The 23,301-nt window shown below is 40.9% G+C and overlaps 1 protein-coding gene across 4 annotated transcripts in view; it reads left to right on the forward strand.

Annotated features, from left to right (window-relative positions):
* LOC143123202 (uncharacterized) overlaps positions 1–19,812 on the forward strand; it is a 168,268-nt gene extending 148,456 nt beyond the window's left edge. For all 4 annotated transcript variants that reach the window (XM_076284409.1, XM_076284437.1, XM_076284426.1 and 1 more), the window contains 3 exons: positions 74–247; positions 1,551–1,724; positions 17,779–19,812. In XM_076284409.1, coding sequence (XP_076140524.1) covers positions 74–247; positions 1,551–1,724; positions 17,779–17,962 — 532 coding nt within the window. In that variant the 3' untranslated portion in view covers positions 17,963–19,812. The remainder of the gene's footprint in view (positions 1–73; positions 248–1,550; positions 1,725–17,778) is intronic.
* The last annotated feature ends 3,489 nt before the right edge of the window (positions 19,813–23,301 follow it).

Here is a 23,301-nt window from a genome sequence, read left to right on the forward strand (position 1 = left end):
ATTCAATAGATAATTAGACTATTTGATTGTTATGGAAATTAAGATGAAGTATTTCTCCTACTTCTCTTTACAGCCTGCATGACTGCAGCATTGGAGAGGAAGGCTTCACAGCTCTTGCATCAGCACTGAGATCAAACCCCTCACACATGAGACAGCTGGGGCTGAGTGGGAGTAAAGCAGGAGACTCAGGAGTGAAGCATCTTTCTTCTCTTCTGGAGGATCCCAACTGTAAACTGGCGACACTAGTGTGAGTATGACAAGAACAAATACTGAGTTGCTATCAGTGAATATGACAGTGAATTTTAAAACTTTACACAAAAACACAAAGTTTGTACAAAGTTTGTATCCATTCAAATGAAATCAGTTAACATCTTATTTCTCTGCCTTTTCTTCTTGATCTCTCTCTTACACACACACTCACACACACACACACACACACACACACACATACATACATACACACACACACATACATACACACACACACTCTCTCACACATACACACACTTACACTCTCACACACACACACACACACACACACACAGACACACATAGAGACACACTCTCTCTCTCACACACACACACACACACACACACACACATAGAGACACACTTACACTCTCACACCGCACATAGCACTCATTCCGATGTAAAGGGTTACTGTAAAGTCATGATTAAACACACACACGAACACTGTTACGGTCGGCTCAAGACCATAACATAAAAGATGGAGGCGGAAAAGATGGTTTGGTCAACCAAAATATATTTATTTAAAAGTAATCATTAAATATTAAATTATTGCAGTTCACAAGATGTCTAGGGGAGAATTACAATATATGTAAGTGCGTGGGTGTAATGCAAGCGTCAGTATGTTGCAAAAGAGGAGTGAAAGATAAAGAAAGAGATAAGAAGTGTGTAGGAAAGAAATATATCAATGTGTCTTCAAATTATAAATGTGCCTAACCCAGAAGTGACCCAGCAAAAGAGAGAGAGACAGAGAGAGAGAAACAACCCTGTATATAGCCCAACCCATTAACCAATTAGTGGAACCAAAGACACCACTATCAGTGCATTGGCTATGCCAAGCCTGAAGAGGGCACAGGGGGTCGTAACAAACACACACTCACACTTACACTCACACTCTCACACACATTCACAGACAATCACACACACACACACTCACACACACACACACACAGTCTCACACACACACACAAACACACAGACTCTCACAGCACACTCACACACACACACACACAGACTCACTCAAACACACACACACACACACACACACACGCACACACACACACACACACACACACACACACACGCACACACACACACACACACACACACACTTACACACACACACCACACATAACACTCATTCACACGTAAAGGGTTACTGTTAAGTCATGAGTAAAATAATTTCTCTCATCCGCATCCCAGTGCACATGTTATTTGTCCACACAACTGTATTCAATAGATAATTAGACTATTTGATTGTTATGGAAATTAAGATGAAGTATTTCTCCTACTTCTCTTTACAGCCTGAATGACTGCAGCATTGGAGAGGAAGGCTTCACAGCTCTTGCATCAGCACTGAGATCAAACCCCTCACACATGAGACAGCTGCGGCTTAGAGGGAGTAAAGCAGGAGACTCAGGAGTGAAGCATCTTTCTTCTCTTCTGGAGGATCCCAACTGTAAACTGGCGACACTAGTGTGAGTATGACAAGAACAAATACTGAGTTGCTATCAGTGAATTTGACAGTGAATTTTAAAACTTTACACAAAAACACAAAGTTTGTACAAAGTTTGTATCCATTCAAATGAAATCAGTTAACATCTTATTTCTCTGCCTTTTCTTCTTGATCTCTCTCTTACACACACACTCACACACACACACACACACACACACACACACACACACACACACACACACACACACACACACACACACACATACATACACACACACACTCTCTCACACACACACACACTTACACTCTCACACACACACACACACACACACATAGAGACACACACAGACACACATAGAGACACACTCTCTCTCACACACACACACACACACACACACACACATAGACACACTTACACACTTACACTCTCACACCACACATAGCACTCATTCACATGTAAAGGGTTTCTGTCATGATTAAACACACACACGAACACACACTCACACTTACACTCACACTCTCACACACATACACAGACGAGCACACACACACACACACACACACACACACACACACACACACACACACACACACACACACACACACACACACACACAAACACACAGACTCACTCACACGCACAAACACACACACTCTCACAACACACTCACACACACACACACACACACACACACAGACTCACTCACACACACACACACACACACGCACACACACACACTCACACACATACACACACACACAGACTCACTGACACACAAACACACACACTCTCACAACATTCTCACACACACACACACACACACACACACACAAACACACAGACTCACTCACACACACAAACATACACACTCTCACAACAAACACACACACAGACACACACACACACACACACTCTTACACACAGACACACTCACACGCACACACGCACACACACACACACACACACACATATACACACACACAGAGCCTGTCTGATGACGTTAATATAATCATGAAGTGGCATGAATGCGGTGCTATTGACCGGACGGATCAACTACTGAGTTGAATTGAACATAGCCTCATGCAGACACACACACACGGAGAGAGAGAGAGAGAGAGAGAGAAAGTGAGAGAACCACTTTGCGCTTACGCAAATAGGCTACGCAACCATGGCAAACTTTTACATCTGGAAGAGCTCCTTGGTAACTATCCTGCTACCTCAGGTCACGTCCACACTTGATCCCAGAAAGAGTGTCTTCGACTTGTTAGTTTTTTGAACATTGATTTTATCTAATGACATAGAAAACATAATGAATTGCATCCACATATCCTTATGCACTATGCACAACTTTTATTCACTAGCGACTAGCCTAGCCGTCAGGCTGAAAGGAGGCTAATTACTCTCATGAATTTTCTTAAAGTGACAGGCACTCAATTACACCTACTCATCACCAATGTGCACTCAATTAGACCTACACACCACATTAAAGATATGCCTAAGTGTTATAGTTTAAACGTCAATATGAAGCATTACTAAATATGTTTAGCTACTAGTAATTACTAGTAAAATGCTATACATTAAAAAATACATTATTAACTAAATACACTCTATATGAATTTTTAAATATGTGACCAGGCATGGGAAAACCAGCCACATGTCTCCCCAGAGACATTTTGAGTCATTCACAGATTCTGAAAGTGTAGTTTCAAAGCTATCCAATGATGTCTCACTCATGGAGATCTGATAATATTTGAATAAGTTGTGGTCATTTTAATGTATACCCCTCTGAAAACCTTTTACTGAAAAAACTGGCCTAATAGATTTGCAAATTCTCACCTCACCCTAGTCAAATGAAAGACAATTGTGCTCATTTGCATCTCATTGAGATAAGCCCTCCTCTACAGATGTCACACTGTGACATCTGGTATCTGTAGCCCTTCCCCCTACAGGTGTCACTGTGACACCTGGATCTGTTAGCCTGCAGGGCAGAAAGCATTGTAGTGTTGTTAATATTGATGTAGTGTTATTTTCATTAGGCACTTCACTGGACTTAGAATAATCAGAATTAGAAGGTACTTTATTGAAATGGAAATGCTTTTATTACAAAAGGCCCTAAATAGCATGCATTAATACACAGGATAAGATGTTACACAGGGATTAAAGTGATAAAAAATCGTTTGACTGAACTTTTTTCAGGCCATAAGTCATACGTTGTTCATATCTACCTATAGAGATAGCACCCCTTTTGCGGTCGCGACCTATTGGTTTTTAATGTACAAAAAGATGCAAACAGCAAAGTAAAGGGAGTATTCGCCTTATTCACACAGCGGCCATTGTTTAAACCAAAACGAGGCTACAGGGTACACTTACTATATAATTAATGCCACCTACAGGTGAATGCATAGAACATAACAATCCTATGGTTTGTGTACCCTGTAGCCTCATTTTAGCCGCCAATGGCCGCCATGTGAATAAGGCGAATTGAGAGTGTTCTTGATTGAGATTGAGTTTTCCTGATGAACAAAAATATATTTTAGTACCATCCCTGACCATTGCTGATTAGCCATTGCTGTTCTTTTCTACTGCAGCAATATTGTAGAAAGGCTTTAACACACTCTTATTTAATTACTTCAGGCCAAAAGTGTTTAAAGGGGAGATTTTTTTCGTGTTAATATGCAATTCAACACCAAGTAAAATCTATAAAATCAAGTTTGCAAGACTTCCCATTTCCTCATCAAAGTAACAAATCAGAACATTCTAGATATTGTTCATATTTCCATTTGTTGCCTCATCCGCATTTAATGATAACATTTGAGTTTTACAGACAACTCAGTTTTCCAATGAGCAGTGTGTGTGCTCATGCAGGAGGTCTGCGCATTTGTAACGACAATCTGGAGACGGCGCTTTTGTCTTCAGCAACAGATTGTATAAGGTTGACAAGAGGTTGCGATATGGTTAAGGACAGGTCGTGTTGCGCTATGAAAGAACATGCGTAGCCTACTTTCTAAACGTAAAAACGGTCAGCCATAGATAAACGTAGCCTACCTCTGTCGTGGTGGCTAGTTGCACCAGGTAGGGAAGATGTCCTGAATACGCCTGTTTGAGTCGTGATTCACTCGGATCTTTCACCCGTATCTTTAAATTAACCCACGAGTCGCGAGTCTCTAGTATCATTAACTCGGATCAGTTGAGTCCTACTACAATTCAATCTAAAACGATAACAGCGCCACACACAAACCTCTTGCAACATTAGCTAGCCTACTAGCCATCATATCTGCCAAAAATGTAACCATTTCGTAAGATTTCTGAGATAACTGGTTAACTTCCCGCAGAGCCGGGTTAGTCGGATCAGCCGGCCGGTTAGGCTACATGAGTAGGAGTCGGCTACGGCTACGTTGTCATGAGTGGCTGTAGACGAGCGAGTAGCTCCTCCTCAAAGTGAAAAGCAATTCCACAACAAAAGCCATTCTTCACCTCTTAAATAACATTCAATGTTCTGCATGTAGCCTAGGCATACTTTAGATTTGGTGTATAGATGTGTAGCATATTAAAATGCAATTAGGTCGCGCAGACAGTCCGAAACATTGCACGCTCTTAATGGAGCTGCTTTGTATACCCGGGTTAGTCGGATCGCTGGGCCGGGCGGTTACGTTATGAGTGCGAGTCAGCCGAATCAGCCGGCTACGTTGTCATGAGTGGATCAGTAGACGAGCGAGTAACTCCTCGTCAAGGTGAAAAGCAAATCCACAACAAAAGCCATTCTTTCACTTCTGAAATAACATACAATGTTCTACACGTAGGCATAGCCTACTTTTAAATGCAATTAGGTCGCGAAGACAGTCCGAAACATTGCAAGCTCTGTATGGAGCTGCTCAGGCTAGCCGGGTCAGTTGGATCTACAGGGCGGGCCGGTTACGTTGTTATGAGTGCGAGTCAGCCGAATCAGCCGGCTACGTTGTCATGAGTGGATCTTTAGAGGAGCGAGTAACTCCTCGTCAAGGTTAAAAGAAAATCCACAACAAAAGCCATTCTTCACCTCTTAAATAACATTCAATGTTCTGCATGTAGCCTAGGCATACTTTAGATTTGGTGTATAGATGTGTAGCATATTAAAATGCAATTAGGTCGCGCAGACAGTCCGAAACATTGCACGCTCTTAATGGAGCTGCTTTGTATACCCGGGTTAGTCGGATCGCTGGGCCGGGCGGTTACGTTATGAGTGCGAGTCAGCCGAATCAGCCGGCTACGTTGTCATGAGTGGATCAGTAGACGAGCGAGTAACTCCTCGTCAAGGTGAAAAGCAAATCCACAACAAAAGCCATTCTTTCACTTCTGAAATAACAATACAATGTTCTACACGTAGGCATAGCCTACTTTTAAATGCAATTAGGTCGCGAAGACAGTCCGAAACATTGCAAGCTCTGTATGGAGCTGCTCAGGCTAGCCGGGTCAGTTGGATCTGCAGGGCGGGCCGGTTACGTTGTTATGAGTGCGAGTCAGCCGAATCAGCCGGCTACGTTGTCATGAGTGGATCTTTAGAGGAGCGAGTAACTCCTCGGCAAGGTTAAAAGAAAATCCACAACAAAAGCCATGCGTTCACTTCTGAAATAACATATATTCTGCACGCATAGCCTACTTTAAAATGCAATTAGGTCGCGAAGACAGTCTGAAACATTGCAAGCTCTGTATGGAGAGTAGGCTAGCCAGTGGATCAGCCAAGCGGGCTGGTTACGTTGTTGTTATGAGTGCGAGTCAGCCGAATCAGCCGGCTAGTTGTCATGAGTGGATCTGTAGACGAGCAAGTAGCCTAGTTTCTACTCGTGTCAAGGTGATAATAATAATAATAGGCCTAATGAGAATAGTAGTAGTAGTAATAATAATAATAATAATAATTTAGTCACTGCAGGGCATTTCTATGTTCCTGTTTCTATGTCTACATTGAAAGTCAATTGCTTAGGCTAAGACAATAAATAAACAGTCTGGCTCAAACTGCTTTCTTTCCCGTGAGTGGGTGGAGGTTTTGATGCTATTATATTAGGCTATTTTATATTATATTATATTATGTTATATTATATTATATATGATATTATATTAGTCTACCTAACATGATATATGTATAGCTATGATTAATAGGCTAATAATATTAGTTGCCTAGTATTAGCTGCCTATAATACCTCATCCAACATGAGAAGGCACTTAACGAAATGAAGCACCCCACTGCACTGCTTGAACGTAGGACTGAATTTCTTTGCGATTTAGCAATACTGACTCAAGTGACTCAAGTGACTCGTTCAACCCGGATCAGTTTAGTGAGTGACTCAGAATAACCCGGATCCTTAAAAGGAATCGAGTTTAACAGGCCTAGTCCTGAAGTGCACGAACGTTAACCGTATGGCGGTCTTCTGATTGGTGGCGTGCTAAAACGTTTTCCTATTGCATCCATAAACAATTTTCTTGCAGCGAACCGCGCAAAAGCAAACTCCTGGCACTTTAATTTCTTTACACCATTGCTTGTTAGTTCTCCCCCGTTTCCAACAGCTGCCCATCTGCATTTATTTTTTAACTTTTGACAACTGCCTTCCTTTAGCAACAACGCATCCATGACAGCTAGTGGCCTTGCCAAATAGACGCACACAAATCATGACGCTAATATGCGAGGGTAGGCCCACTGGTTATGGTTTTGTGCTATAAATTAAATATTTTATAGCAAAGTTTTAAGTTGACTATTTTAATTGTATGGTTATTTTTTGTCAACATACACTCACAACCTATTGTCGTTAAAAGTGAGGCCTAAGCAAAATAGGCTACAAGGCTGTCTGTGCGTCACAAACACGACTGACCCCCTTACTCGACACGCTCAGTCAAAACCTTCCGTCGCAAATTGTGAAAAACATTGTTGTATGTCATAACAGACGGGATAATAAATTGCATAGGCTACGGTTTATATTGCGTCGCTTTACACATAATGTTAGTTGCATTGATTAAAAACTGTAACAATAATAGTAGCCTACATCGGGTGGCATAGCAGGCTATCTGTTCAAGTCATAGGTGACACCCAAAATGAATGACCTCCCCCGACAAGAGTTCGCGATAGTAAGTGTCTACATTGATGCACGGAAAGAACACAGCCTCCGAATTCGCACATAGAGCTCACAATATCATATCCAAAAAAGTTAAACGGATTGGCCAACCTCATCAGCTGTCTCGATTGTGTCACTATAATCCAACTTTTAGACCGTTATAGTCCTCCATACGTGTTCTTTTTTTTAAGCAAACGCCCGAGACAAGTGTGTAGCTACAACATACAAAGCGAAACTCATGGCTGACGTAGACCGTATAGGACGTATCTTCTTGAGCGGTCACGGATTGAGACACAGAAAGTTCTCAAGAACACTATTGGTCTTTAAACATTTACCTAATATTTGTAGTTGCCTTAAAAAAGGAAAAGCAAAGGTGACAGTCCCCCCCCCCCCCTCCTATTTTTTTCTCATCGGATCTGCATCGATCTCAAATATGACATTTCTAAAATCAAATTGACGGAAATCCGTCCTATGACGGAGAACTTAATCCTTGTGTTACAATCCCATAATCCAAGGTATAAAATAAGAATAAAGATCATATACACTAGACAATAAGAATAAAGATACTATGAAAAAGATACTAAATAACAAACAAGGTCCACATAAATGTGCTGAGGCTGTGTGATAAGTGTGATAAGGGTGACCGGGCAGGGACTGACCCTGTGGTACAGGAGAGTTCAGGTCTTATTTGGTAAAGTGCAAAAAAGTAAGGCAAGACAGTGCAGTTTTAAGTCAGTAGACTTTGGAGGCAACACAATAAGTCAGAACTAGAGTTAAGTGAATTCAGTCCAGGCTATTGGAGGGAGGGAGAGGCTGTGCATAAAGGCTAACATAGCAAGCAAGAGGCTATGAAGGAGAGTCCAATTATTTGGTGAGATCACATCCGCATCCTCTTCTGCATATTCTTCTGTGCACTCTTCTGTGCTGTGACCCTTGGCGCTGGGCATGTGATGTCTTTTGCCTCATCAGCACAGAAAGGCCTGATGTTTTCATGCAGATAGGTCTGCCTGTCAATGTTCAGTCCAGATGGGACCAGGACAGGAAGACTGTCAACAGGGGGCAGAACCGCTGAATTGCGCAGTAACTGAAATTCCACAGGTTCTGCATCACAGTGACTTTTTGCAAGCACCACACCTGGTCTCTTGGCATTAAAGCTGTAAGCAAATAACAGGACATTTTAAAAATTTCTCATAAAACACCATCATTAACCAATTATTTTTTATATGAACACAATGTGAAAGTTGCAATATAAATACCTGAAGTGCTGATAACTCTTGATCTTTGGAAGCCTTCTTAAGTGGGACAGATGCTTCTGCCAGTCGAAGTTCTTGACAAACACTCTGCCATCTGCTGTGGGATATTGAGGTGACTCTCAGGAGAGCTGTTTTCCACTAGGCCTACCTGATGACAGCAAGAGCCGCAATGTAAAAAAAAAAGAACAGAAGAAGAAAAAATATCTTAAGTTAAACGTTTCATTGAAGCAGAACAGAGAGCAGCACTGAAGTCATTAATGTTCAAGTAGACTAGTTGCTAAACCATTAGCGTCACATTCAATTCAGGCAATGCTAACATGCCCCTTTGCACCTTACTCTGGATGTATTCATACAAACTATCCTCCAGTAGGCTAGGTGCTAAATCATTAGCATCAGTCCATTCAAGCAATTCAAGCATTATTCAAATTAATAGCAGATGCTCACATTACTAGCCAAAAACCTCCCATTACAGCTTAGTTTCGATGTGCATCACTTTAAACGACAGTACTGAGCTAGCTAATAACAATGTAGCATTAGCTAGCTAGCAAGCAATGTAGCAGGGATTGCAATGTAACAGGGACTACTTACGCTATGAGAAACTGAAAAGTATTCCTGCAGACTTCATTGCCTCCGATGAAATACGTGGTCTGGGGGGACTTTCTTTTCATCTGCGGCTTTTTGGTGGATGTAGTCATCTCCGAAGTAACTATTGTACGTCTGTTTGCCTCAAGATGGCCAATGATTTGCATGTCCTGCCACTCTCTTTCGGCAGCTATAGAATCACTCCGTATTTTGTACATAGGCTCTGGAGAAAGTTTGTCTCTACAGGAATGTCTGCCAAGGAGAGAGTTCCAGGGTCGCTGTATATTAAGTAGCCATGTGTATCGCTTGTGTATCAGTATAAGTAGCCATGAGGTTACTTCTAGCATACAGCTGATTGGCCGACAGAACAAAAGAGCACTAATGGTCACGCCCAATTCAAACGCTGGTTTACTTCCTGAAACTTAACCATTTTCAAAGACATAATATACACTTTTAAAGCAACGAATGCTGTTATCTGAAACATGGAATTGCTTCTTTATGACTTCAACTTGCACATTCTGTAAAAAAACGAAAATACCTAATTTTGAAAAAAAAAACTTCAACGTGGTTTTTCGCGACTTGCGCCTGGAATTCCCACGCCTGGTCACATATGAAATAGAAACATATCACATAAGCCATCATTTTCATTGTGTGTTTTAGTCCGGCAGCCATGGGGTCAGACCTGGTTTTGTCGGTTAAAGTTGGTTTTTTTGCAGAATCTTGTAGACTAGGGGTAGCTCTTTAAGATTTAGGAGGGTGCCCAGTGATATCCCTTGAGCAATTTCAAGGTGAGTAGGCCTACTCATATTAAATGCAAATCAACTCAAAAATAAAATTTACTAAAATGCAGTGTTCTGTCTGATAGGTATTCATACAACACTTCACTAAACACTAAACCTCAAGCAGATCCACGACTCAAGGGCCTGACCCATCTGCCTAGAGTCAGTTACAGGACAGTAAGGTCTGTATACATGACAAATGCATATGTTAGTCAGGTGTAGAGAATAGGACATGGTGTTTAAAGCCACCTGAGGTGAAAGTTACAAAGGGCATGTGGTGGGTCGGCAGTACGGGCCAGGAATCCGGGCAGAGTTGTCATAGGCAGGTGGTGGGTCGCTAGTCTGTACGGGCCAGGAATCCAGGTAGGGGGACAGTAATAGGCGATGATAGGGCAGTCATAGGGATGGGTGAGATGAGTGAGAAGAGGGCCAAGCACACGGATGGCTGATGACTGGTGATGGTATACCTCACAAGTGAGGTAAGGGGGAAGAAAGAGAGATGTAGAGTGGGTTAGTATTACTGACAATCAAAATGCTTAATGTCAGTAAGTAATCAGTGGTTATATATATTGTTACAGTATACCATAGTGCAGGGCTATTCAATTAGTTTGTAATGGGGGCTAGTTCATGAAAAGCATCACAACTGATGCTGATACTGGCCGGAGAAATGCGGCTTGAAATATGTGTAATCACAACTGTAGATACAATGAAGTAGGCTACAACAGCAGCAATATGGGTGTTCAAATGTTGTATTTTGTAGGCCTACATGCATACAACATCTTTACCTGGTTGTTGGTGGCTAATATGGAATGAAATCGGTGATAAGATAACATAATGGAATCTGTGCTTTGCACAGTAACTGCTAGGTCCAAGATTTCCAGTGAGTACAAACAGGATTCAAACACTGTTCAGGTGAATTAAATGTGTAATCAGTCGCATATAGCTCTTCTAACATATAGGCCTTTTATAGGATTTTTTTCTTTTCTGGTTGCTAATCACACTATTTTAACATGTTTTGAGAGGGACAGGCCCATCTTTTTTCTGACGCACGTCGCGTTACCCCATGCATTATACCAAATGTCACTGCTTGAATAAATGAAAAACATAGCCTACTGAACATGGGCATAGTTCACGATGACAATGAAAACATTTAGCCTACTTGGTTTCTGACAGAAATTACGTTTTGTGCCAACATATTGTAGAAACACAACCACGGCCTTTATTTGGTGAACGGAGGTGCAAATCTCCTTCACTTTCTTTGGTTATTATATAGTCTACGATTCACTTTAACCACAAAACGTTTTGCCGTCGCCACATTTACAAATACAATTTAGCCTACTAGACAGGTGATATTTTTGAGATATGTGCTTCCTAGAGGCATTTTTTAGTAAAAGTTGGGAACAGGCCTTTTTAACATAATTAAGGTGTGCTGAATCCAACTAGCCCTGTTCCCAAGCTGAATTTTGAGTTTATGACCATCGAATTAGCATAAACAAAATGGTTGCCAAAATAGCGATTTTGGGCACTTTCATTGGGCGGATGTCATTATACCATGTAAATTAATTCATATTGTTCACAGAAATCTTCCTTGGCCAATAGATCAAGGATACAGGCTGTGAAAAAAAGGAAAAAAAAATCTAGTATTATGCCCATGTTAATTAGGCCCTACCTGAAAAAACTTTTGAAAAATGTAATTGTTAAAATTTTATAACTGAGCAGGCACACGGTATTTGACGAATGAGACTTATGTTTTTTGAGGGTCAAGAAAGATGTGTAGTAATGAAATGTAAAGTTTAAAATTGTGGCCTACTGGTTAGGTCTTCGGGCTTGAAACCAAAGGGTTGCCGGTTCGATCCCCGACCAGTAGGAAAAATGTGGGTGGTGTCTCCCATGCCCACATCCACGGCTGAAGTGCCCTTGAGCAAGGCACCTAACCCCTCACTGCTCCCCGAGCGCCGCTGTTGTTGCAGGCAGCTCACTGCGCCGGGATTAGTGTGTGCTTCACCTCACTGTGTGTTCACTGTGTGCAGTTTGTTTCACTAATTCACGGATTGGGATAAATGCAGAGACCAAATTTCCCTCACGGGATCAAAAGAGTATATATACTATATATATATACTATACTAATTCATGGATGGGATACATGCAGAGACCACATTCCTTGTATACCCAAGTATACTTGGCCATAAAACTGATTTACATTACATTTACATAATTGAAGCGAATTGGGTTGGTAATGTATGTAGTCTCGGAGTAAGTTACACAGGCCTTTACCCATTTCGGTAACATTTTACGGTAAGGGTACATTAATTAATTAATGATTTATGTATTACTTCACTCATTAATATAATTAATCATCAGGAATTTACTGAGTTCATAGTTTGTCATTTGTGACCTTATACATGAACACATTACTAAAGTATTAGGTACGGTGGGCACATCATTATGAATTATGATGTATTAACCATGATCATGACTTTATTTTTCTGCCAAAAATGTGGTCATCACTGCTCAAATTCTGATTTGAACATAACTTTGGAGTTCTCTAAACATGCATTATTCACTACTTTATTTGAGGGGCCACAGACATGATGAATGCATGAGCAATTATCCTAAAATTCATGTAATCATGATGACCATGCTTAAGAAATCATAAATCATAATGATATACCCATCACACCTAATGCTTTAGTTGATGTGTTGTTCATACATGAGGTCATCATGAATGAGAGTATATGAATTCATGTCAATTCCTGATGATTCATAGGATATAAAGGAATGAAGTAATGCATAAATCATGAATTAATTCATGCATGAATTCATGATAATTCATGTACTTTTACCATAAAGTGTTACCCATATTTCTTCATAACATTTGTGTTAGTAAAATGATTGCATGTCCTGTGAATTAATGGCTAGATGAATAACTTTATAACTGGTGCAAGTTCAAGTTTAAGTTACTTTATTTGTACCCAGAGGTAGATTTTGTTTGCAGTATAGAATGCTTCAAGAGAATTTGCCAGAACAGGAGCACAGGGGATGCCATCTCTACGGCACTTCACTCTGCCCTGTCCCTCCTTGACAATAGCAACACCTATGTGAGAATGCTGTTCATTGACTTCAGTTCAGCATTCAACACCATTATCCCCTCCAAACTGATCACCAAACTCAGTGAACTGGACATCAATACGTCCCTCTGAAACTAGATTCTGGACTTCCTAACCAACAGACCGCAGTCTGTTAGATTAGATAACCTCACCCACTCAACCCTCACCCTGAACACTGGCGTCTGCTGAGCCCCCCTTTACTCCCTCTTCACCTACAACTGCATACCTGTGCATGGCTCTAACACCATTGTCAAGTTTGCAGACAACACTACGGTGATTGCTCTCATCAGCAACAATAATGAGACAGCCTGCAGGGAGGAGGTCCAGCACCTAACATCGCGGAGCACCGACAACAACCTGGCTCTCAACACCAAGAGGACCAAAGACCTCATTGTGGACTTCAGGAAGTCAAAAGCTAGCACACAAAGCCCCATCCTCATCAACAGGACTGAGGTGGAGCATGTCACCAGTTCATGTTTCTGGGTGTCCACATTTCTGTGGACCTCTCTTGGACCCTCAACACCTCTACCTTGATCAAGAAGGCTCACCAGCATGTCTTCTTCCTGAGGAGACTAAAGAACACAACCTCTCTCCTCAGATCCTGGTGAACTTCTAAACCTCTACCGCTGCACCATTGAGAGCATCCTCACCAACTGTGTCACAGTATGGTATGGCAACTGCTCTGCCTCCGACTGGAAAGGACGGCAGAGGATGGTGAAAACTGCTCAGCGCATCACTGGTTCCACACCCTCCATCAACGCCCTCCCCCCCCCCCCACCGCCTCCTGTGCCTGTTGAGGTGTCCATGTCGATGGCAACCTTCACAGGGACAACAAGGAGGCGAACATTTTGCTCCTATCCCACCCATAGTATTCTATTTATATTTATAAATGTACACACTTTATTACACTAAAACATAGTGATATTCTACTGATATTTCTACGGTTGTTCGTGATTAGTTCAAAGGAACTCCAATGATTTTAAACTCCAAACATGTGTCCACTCACCACGAAGAAGATGTTTACCAAAGAAGTCAGGCCACACTCTTTGCCAAAGAGGACCGTAAACATAGTCAAGAGTATAATAAGGTGATAATAAGGCTAATTAGCATAATAATAGTTTTTTTTTGCATTTTTATATTTTTCATAGCCTTTACTTTTTATTTATTGCCCACGGGAGATTTCTGAGATGCACAGATGTGAACAATATTCATTTATTTACATGGTATAATGATGCCCGTCCGAAGAAAGTGCCCAAAATCGCCATTTTGGCAGCCATTTTGTTTATGCTAATTAGATGGTCAAAAACTCAAAATTCTGCTTGGGAACAGGGCTAGTTGAATTCAGCACATGTTAATTATGATAAAAAGTCCTGTTCCCAACTTTTACTAAGAAATGCCTCTAGACCCTTATACAAGGACTTTTTCTTGAAATAGCACTTGTCTATACCTTCGTTAGGCTATCGGTGATACTTTTTGCTTCGAATCGCAATAGACCTCTGAAGTTTGCCTACAAAAAATAACCAAAACGGCCATCTTTGCCCATATAAGGAGATCCGGTTGTTAACTGAAGCTAACTACCTATGGCAAGTTGCATTGCAAGTTAGCTCTGGAGTAGCAAAAATCTAAGTGTGCCGCCTTCACTTACCGGAGATCACAGTATCCACTCGAAGGCAGAGGATAAAAGTGTGTTCGAGAAAACGTCTGCATTTCAGACTTTTTCATCCCTGCGAGAGTTTAACAGGTGTGATAATTCAAAATCCCCATGTGTTATTTTCCCATAGGAAAAATCGCCAGATACCGGATGTCAAAGATGGCTGCTTTTTTGTAGGCGAACTTCAGAGGTCTATTGAGTGCGAATTTAATGTGACATGCCACATGATTTCCAAGAGGCCTTTAGACAGGCTCATTTCTGACTTCACTAGACTATTATTGCATTATGTTGTAAGACGTGAAGAAATGAAGGACAACGGTAATACGCACAAATTCATCATTCACTAAATGGACACAGAGAGACTCCAAGTTTTTATTTTGCTATCGTTGCGAAAAAAAATAGCCAGGCTACTATATAGAAATACTTTGAAATTCCCTTTGAGTCGGATATGCTCCACCTTTCCACCAAGTTTTGCAGAAATTGTGCCCGTGTTTTTTTTGCGATATTGTTGACAGAAACTATTTGTGTGGTGCAGCCTGTTAAATATTAGTAGTTTATAAACTCCAACGTAGTGCCAATTTAGGTTGAAACTAAACTAAGAACTTACATTCAACTTATGTACAAATGTAATGAATTGTAATGTAGTCTAACTTGCGTCTAGGCCTAATGGGCTGAGGTGCAGTGGCTGCAGGACTAAAGCGAGCGAGAGATGCAAGAGTGGAGAACAGCTCATGCGCTTGCTAGAGATTACTTTTTTTTTAAAAGGGCCAGTACAAATGACCTCCAATAGGCCGCCAATTGAAGAGCCCTGCCATAGTGAGAATAGGCAAGAGAGGGAGAGTTGAGAGAGAGAGAAGGGGAGAGAGGAGAGAGGGTGGGTGTTGTACGGCATGGCACATTAAAAGTCCATGACAGCACTATGCTATAGCAGCATAACTAAGGCATGGTGAGGGGTTGTCGACACCAGCGCAGGTATGGTTAGTGACCACCATCGCACGCATGACTGGAGTGCCAGTCACATGTGGTCCATTCCACATGAAAGGCACGTTGAGCTGCCAGCTTGCAGTGGTGAGATACATGTCAAAATATATGATTTTTTATAATACGCTTTTTGTATTTTTATTATTTAAAAATCTAAATCAAATAAATGCAAGTATTAGTACATGCAACTGTGGCAGATCTGGGTAGCCTAGACTCTGTTGAAAAAACAAAACAATATATAGCATGTGTTGACCAGTGAAAATGCCCTTAAAACAGTCTAGGGTTCTAAGGGCTAACGTTCAATTTACATGAAATTAAATCATATCTCTCTGTGATTTATTAATGGCAGTCTGGCAGATAGGATCTCAGCTGAGCTGGCTCTCACGTTACGTTAACCTAGAAGCTATGTTAACATCTGTAATGTAAGATCTGCAACATCTGTAAAACAGCGAACACGAACACAGCCTGTCACTTGAGTTGCAAGACACAATAACTTTAGGGAAAACTACATTTTATTTTAAGGGGGCCCTAAATCGGATTTTAAGGGAAATCTTAATGTGTTTTGTGCAGGCACCAACAAAGCTGAACAGGCACCAGCTGTTTAGCTAGCTGTTAATGTTAGCAGCTGTTAGCAGCTGTACGCTGACTAAATGGACTTATTTATACAGTCTATGAAATTAAAAACTAGCCTAGAAATCTAGACGCGCCCCAGGGCTAGTCTAGCAACTCTCCGTTGACTTGTGAGCTCTAGAAATCGAAACTTAATCAGGCATTGAAATCGTGTATAGAGTCGTTTGTTGGGCTTAACATAATGATTGATGGCAGAGTTGCAACGGTTTGGCTTGAATTCCCTGCTACTTGAAAACGAATATCCTATTGCGTCCTATTGCGTGCAGAGGGAATTTGAAAGACAACTGATTATCCCGACCCTCGGACTGAGCACTGCGAAAGGTGAGTGCCTAGACCCTACATTTTTATGTGGGTCTGGCTCGCCAGGCTAATTAAAAACGGCACTACATATCGAAACCGATAATAAATCGTTCTGGCTAGTTGTTATTACTTACCCATCCATTTAATCCAGTGTCTTCCATGTCGTTAATCCTGCTAGTCATAGACCACTTGACTGAACTGAACTAGGGAAAACAGTGTCGGAAAGATTCAGTTGCTATCAGTTGATAACAGACATGTTGTACAACACTGCCATCTGCTGGTTGTTCAGTGGAGGGTGTCTTCGCATTCAAATTTAGTGGTATTTATTTGTGGATCTTGATGTGCAGTAGGAATGTCTCAAAATTACGTCATCGACATAAAAGCAAAAAGGAGATTCACAAATGCAGATTCCACATACAAAGTCAAGCATATTTATTTTCAAATCTCGAAAATATATTTACAAAGACATGTTTATTTATATAAATTTGTTTATTTACTTGTATGTCACATTTTTATATTTGTATTTTGTATTTGGATATTTATAAATGTATGTATATGTATATATATCCTTTTATATATATTTAAATCATTTTGAGACAATCCTCACTCCATAACTGTGTGTCCTTCAGCTGATCTGATGAAGTGTTTCCCTCTTTGGTCTCTGTGTGTCCTTCAGCTGGTCTAATGAAGTGTTTCCCTCTTTCTCCTACAGCCTGACGTACTGCAGTATAACAGATGAAGGTTTCAGAGCTTTAGCATCAGCACTGAGATCAAACCCATCAGCCCTCAGAGATCTCTATCTGGAGGGGAATCAGCCTGGACCCTCAGCACAGCAGCTGTTCTCTGAATTGAAGGAACATCAAAACTGTAAACATATACAAATACATGGAGTTTAAAGGAACCGTATGTAAGAAATGTATTTCAATTAATCATAAAATGGCCCTGATATGTCACTAGACATTAAGAAATCATGTTCATTTCAAATACTTATATCACTGCCAACAGCAGTCCGGCCAGGATATTGTGATTTAAAAAGTGAAGTTGCAGCCCTCAACTGATGTTGATGTTGTGTTTTGTCATGTCATGTTGTGTTTTGGCCTGATGCGCCACCCTCCACCTATGTACTAACCACAAAGTCAGTAGTGTTTCGGCATTCGGGTTGGCAACCTCGAGTCAGGGGGGAGGGGATACACTGCTTTACAGTTATTTGAAAGTGATTGCAGTACCAGTTTTGGCCACAATCTTACATATGGTTCCTTTAACTCATTGAGTGCCAAAAACGTAATATTAAGTTTTTTCCTTTTCATGCGTTGAGTGCCAAAAATGTAATATTACGTTTTTAGCTTTTTTTTTTAATTACGAAACTAGACACTCTAACACACCTTATATATGATTTTGGGAACTCTGTGATGAATGGAAATGAAATATATGATGATCGAAAACTCATGAAAACGCACAATCTGGACATTTTATCTGGACATTTTATCATAACTCGGTTGCCGCTTTGGGTCGAATCAGTGACGCATGCACGTCAGCTCAAAACCAGGCCATTTTCGTGGGTCTATCACTAGGTGGCAGTCTCGCTAGGTCACTTCCCGGAAACTTTACAGGCAACACTTCATATTTCATGAAAGACGTTATATCTCCATTTCTAGAAAAAAAAAACAGCGATTTTGATGAAAACTAGCCACTGTTTAGCTTGGGATTTTTCAGGAGCAGAGGCGTGTAGAAATACACGGTTTGCACCCACTGAGAGCTTAAAGTCTCACCTTTCAAACGAGCCATTGTATGTGTTCATAGCTATAACACAGGATATGCTGTGGCTGTATAAAAATCATCAACAATGGTCTAGATTGCTGGCACTCTAGCACAAAGCTTCCGAAAACAGCTTGGCATCCAATGAGTTAATGAATCCATCCCATTGTATTCAACATGAAACTTGTTTTCACACTGTGCATAAATAAGTGTGATGTTGAAGACTCTTATACTGTATAGGGCAGGTGTCCACTGTGCCTAAATAAGTGTGATGTTGAAGACTCTTATACTGTATAGGTCTCCACTGTGCATAAATAAGTGTGATGTTGAAGACTCTTATACTGTATAGGTCTCCACTGTGCATAAATAAGTGTGATGTTGAAGACTCTTATACTGTATAGGTCTCCACTGTGCATAGCATACATAAATGTGGTGTTGACTGTGTCTGTCTTTACTCAATATTTTTTTTCTGTTTCTGTTATCCAGTTCTGTCATCCTTTAATTATCTCTCCATCTCAGTTGTGTACAGATTCCATCACATTACTATATGTTTTATAATGACTTGTAAATAGACAAAAAAATATAAGTACTAATCTCATCTAGTACTTTAGAAAGAAAGTTTTCAATACAGAAAACATCAGTAAATATTTGTAATGTGGCAATTCACATGAATTTTGAACAGACATTGGTATTAAGTAAAAAATCTACACAGAATAAGATTAATATTGCAATAGTACATACTTCATAAATAAAACTGAAATGAATGTAATACTTAGTAATGCCAGCCTCAATACCCCTATATGAAAACCATTATCATACTTTTCTCTACACACACGCTCACACACACTCACACACACACTTACACTCTCTCTCACACACACACACACACACTCTCACACACTCTCTTACCACAGAAATAGTAGCCATGGGGGTTCCCTGTGTCCCAGCCGAAATCCCAACCAGGGATTCCATCTGATTCCTTCTGCCCACCTAATCATCCTCAGGTGATTTCACTTTTTGGTGTAGTTTGTATTAACTGATTAATGAAACTGAGATGAAACTCTCTATATTACGTATGGTACACATTTTGTTTTCTTTTTTTCTCTTAATGTACAGCACTTAGGTCAACTACCATTGTAAATAAATTGACATTGACAAGTCTAATCGGCTGATCAGTTAATTTTCAAGCTGGTGTGTGGTGGCTCTCGTGTAGTGGTGAGCATTCTGATGCTGCTGTTGTGCATCACTCAGGTGGGTGCTGCACAGTGGTGAACACGCCCCCTTCCATTCACTCTAAAGTGCTTCTGGTGCCTGGAGAAGCACCATATGAATTTAATATGTATTTAATTAGCATTTAATTCACTAGAAAAGCACCATATGATTTTAATATGTTTGCATTTAATTCACTGATATTCTTGTACTGTTTAGTTTAGTCATGTTAGCTGTGTCACATATTTTTGCATTCGTCTTTTTTTCTATAGATGAAATAATGTGTAAAGGTTGAATGTCTATGTCATGGAATTTACCTCAACATATTAGACACAAGAACCACAACACGTAGTATGGATTTACTCGCAGCATCCGGAACTACGAGGAGAGGGTGCTAGTGAAAGGTATGGAACCTTTCACCATCAGTCTCTGAGCCTGCAGCCCAAAAAGCAGTGTCTTTTATTGTACAGATGCACACAGAAAAACAGGATGCCAGACATCTATCTCCTTCAGCTTGATTCCCTCAAAACCCACGCACAGACGCACACAAAGATGGGAGGCCTTTTCCTGTGTGTCCCACCTCGAATTCTGTGTCCTTGAAACTCAGTATAATATTTTTGCTTACAGAGGTGATTTATATATCTGTTTACACAGGTGTTTTATACAATGATAATAATAATTCCTTTACATTTCCCTCCTGTTTATCATTGGTAACTATCACTATCATCTCCAATACAGGTTTTCTGTAACAACTTCATTGCTGATCATGAGGTTAATCAATTAATCATTACACTTCACTGTTGTCCTCAGCGAGGAGCCTACATGCCTCTTCTTGCAAAAGCAAAGCATTCATATTAGCAGTTACAGTCTTGGTTATAAGCTGGCAAAAACAAGGTAATACACATGTTGTGAATACACAGAACAAGATTAATACAGCAAGTATAGGAGCACATATTTTCAAGATTATCTGCAGCCAGGTACCGGACCTAAACCATGAAAGAGGATCGATCCCATCCTTGGTTAACCGTATCAGTAATCATTGCTTGTTGTACATTTTTCATTTGGTGCAAAGCTTCAGTAACATCTTGACTGTTCGCCTCATCAGGAATGTATGTACAGCATGTGTCATTCAGCATTGCACAAACACCTCCTTCTGCAGCTGCCATTAGGTCAAGCACCAATCTATTTTGCATCAACATTAAACGCATAGCAGATATTTCAACATTTTGTTTCTCATCTACTTTAATAGATGAATTTACAAACAATCCAATTCTGTATTCTTGTGTTTCCATTCTTAACAGTAACTTCCCAACCCCTACCCAGGGGAACAGACTTAACCTTATTTTATGACTAGCAGACCACAACTTATGCTCATCAGGGACATCCTTTCCCCAAATAGGATCGTGTGGTTTCACATCTACTACAGCTCTGCGGCTACAACGGTGGTGGGTAGCCTGAGTTATAATGTAAGTGTGGTCAGTCAGACGCACCGGAGCACAAATTCCTACCCACTTGGGTGGAAGATTTAGGTAGACTTTGTGGCCACACATCCAATAGATACCGTCTAATGTGGTCGTACCATCAGGACTAGGCAAAACATAGTCACTCCAACACCTGCACCTGGTCTTATTTCTAGGGTTGGGCCATGGACAGATATCACCACCTTCATCAAAACTTATAGTTTTCTTTTGACCTTGCATCACGCACGTTTCCATAGGAACCGCTGTCTGACGACACCTGTAGAGAGGCAAACTCCCCACAGGCACTGAACCATTTCTGAAGAAACACAGCGGGAATATTGTTTTAGGTCTAACAGTGGCATAAGGGGTCAATGTTACGTTAGAATTTAGGTACTTCAAAGGGTGTGTCACTGCACAGGGTTTACTGATAGAAGAAGTGCCATTGTCATTTATTGTTAGGTGGGATGAATTATAAGCGCTGTAAACGCCTTGTTTGTTAGACGTTCGCTCACCTACACACTCACTCTGTCTACGAGAGATTTTGGCGACTGTTAAACGGGGATGAGAAGCAGATATTGGCATCATGGAACATACATAACAGTCAGACACATTATTCAAATCAGCTAACATTTGAGCATAGCGATACCATGAATTCAAATGATACACATGTGTTATGTTGTAGGTATGCAGATCTTCAGACAAAACCCATCTCTTCCATCTTCTGTATCGGCTTCCTTTGTCTCTCACGAAAAAGTCATTGTTCAGTCCTTGTAGCAACAGTCTCAGTAAGGTGAGGGCAAAAACCCCTCCGAGGACCAACCTCCACATCAAAGGCCCGTGACCCCCAGGCATCGTCACTAAACCGTGGAGGCTCTGTAAAAACACTGACGTTGAGACGACTAGATTCTATACCTCTAGACCCCTTTGTAGTCAGATTTCCTCTCCACAGCGGTTGACTCTGCAGCTGGAATGTCCCGCACCTTACAATGCGAGATGTGTGTCCAAGAGGTTCGGCCGCGTACCTTCACTGCAGTAGGAGTGGCTAGAATAATTCTATGATGAACTGGGTGTCTCCTGGTTTCACTTTAGGGTCCTGTGGAGAGAGAGAGAGAGGGAGCAGTATTCGTGTCTACACATTTAGATGACAGAGTCTTAATCAACTGTCCCACTACTCCTTCATCATCATCATCAGGCGTGGCCTAACTACGAGAGAAATCAGGCATGGTGTAGGCTATGGTCTACCATACAGCATTTCAAAAGGAGTTAGCTGTGTGGCAGCACTCCTCCCGTTGACACAATGACCATGTGTCACTATAACTGCCCATTTATACATATATTTAGGTAATACTGGTTTGCCACTTGGACCGACGTAGACATTGTCTTTTAGGTAGCACCCATGTTTCTTCCATAGGTCCCTCTTTTTAACAGATGCTTGCTGCTGTCGTGTTTGTGTATGTGTTGTGTATCAGTTCCCGTTTGCAAGAGGAACACGCCTGTGGCTTTCTTTGCGCATTCATCTGCCAGGGCATTTCCTCTTGAATCAGTTTTGTTAGTATGCACTTCACATTTACAAATGGCAAGCTTTTTTTTTTTTTGGTAATTGAAGAGCGTCGTATAATTTCAGAAGTAAGTCTTTATGTTTTACTGGTTTCCCAGTAGAGGTTTTGTAGCCACGTCTTTTCCAATGTGCACCAAAAATGTGAGACGTAGCAAAAGCATATTGACTGTCTGTGTAAATTGTTACTTCCTTTTTTGCAAAAAAAAATCACATGCTCTGGTTAGGGCCGTCAATTCAGCTGCTTGTGCAGAGT

The sequence above is a fragment of the Alosa pseudoharengus genome, unplaced genomic scaffold, assembly GCF_046254945.1.
Source record: "Alosa pseudoharengus isolate Yale_2024_CS ecotype anadromous, Long Island Sound unplaced genomic scaffold, YU_APseudo_1.1 YU_APseudo_1.1_scf_1, whole genome shotgun sequence".
Classification (NCBI taxonomy): domain Eukaryota; kingdom Metazoa; phylum Chordata; class Actinopteri; order Clupeiformes; family Clupeidae; genus Alosa; species Alosa pseudoharengus.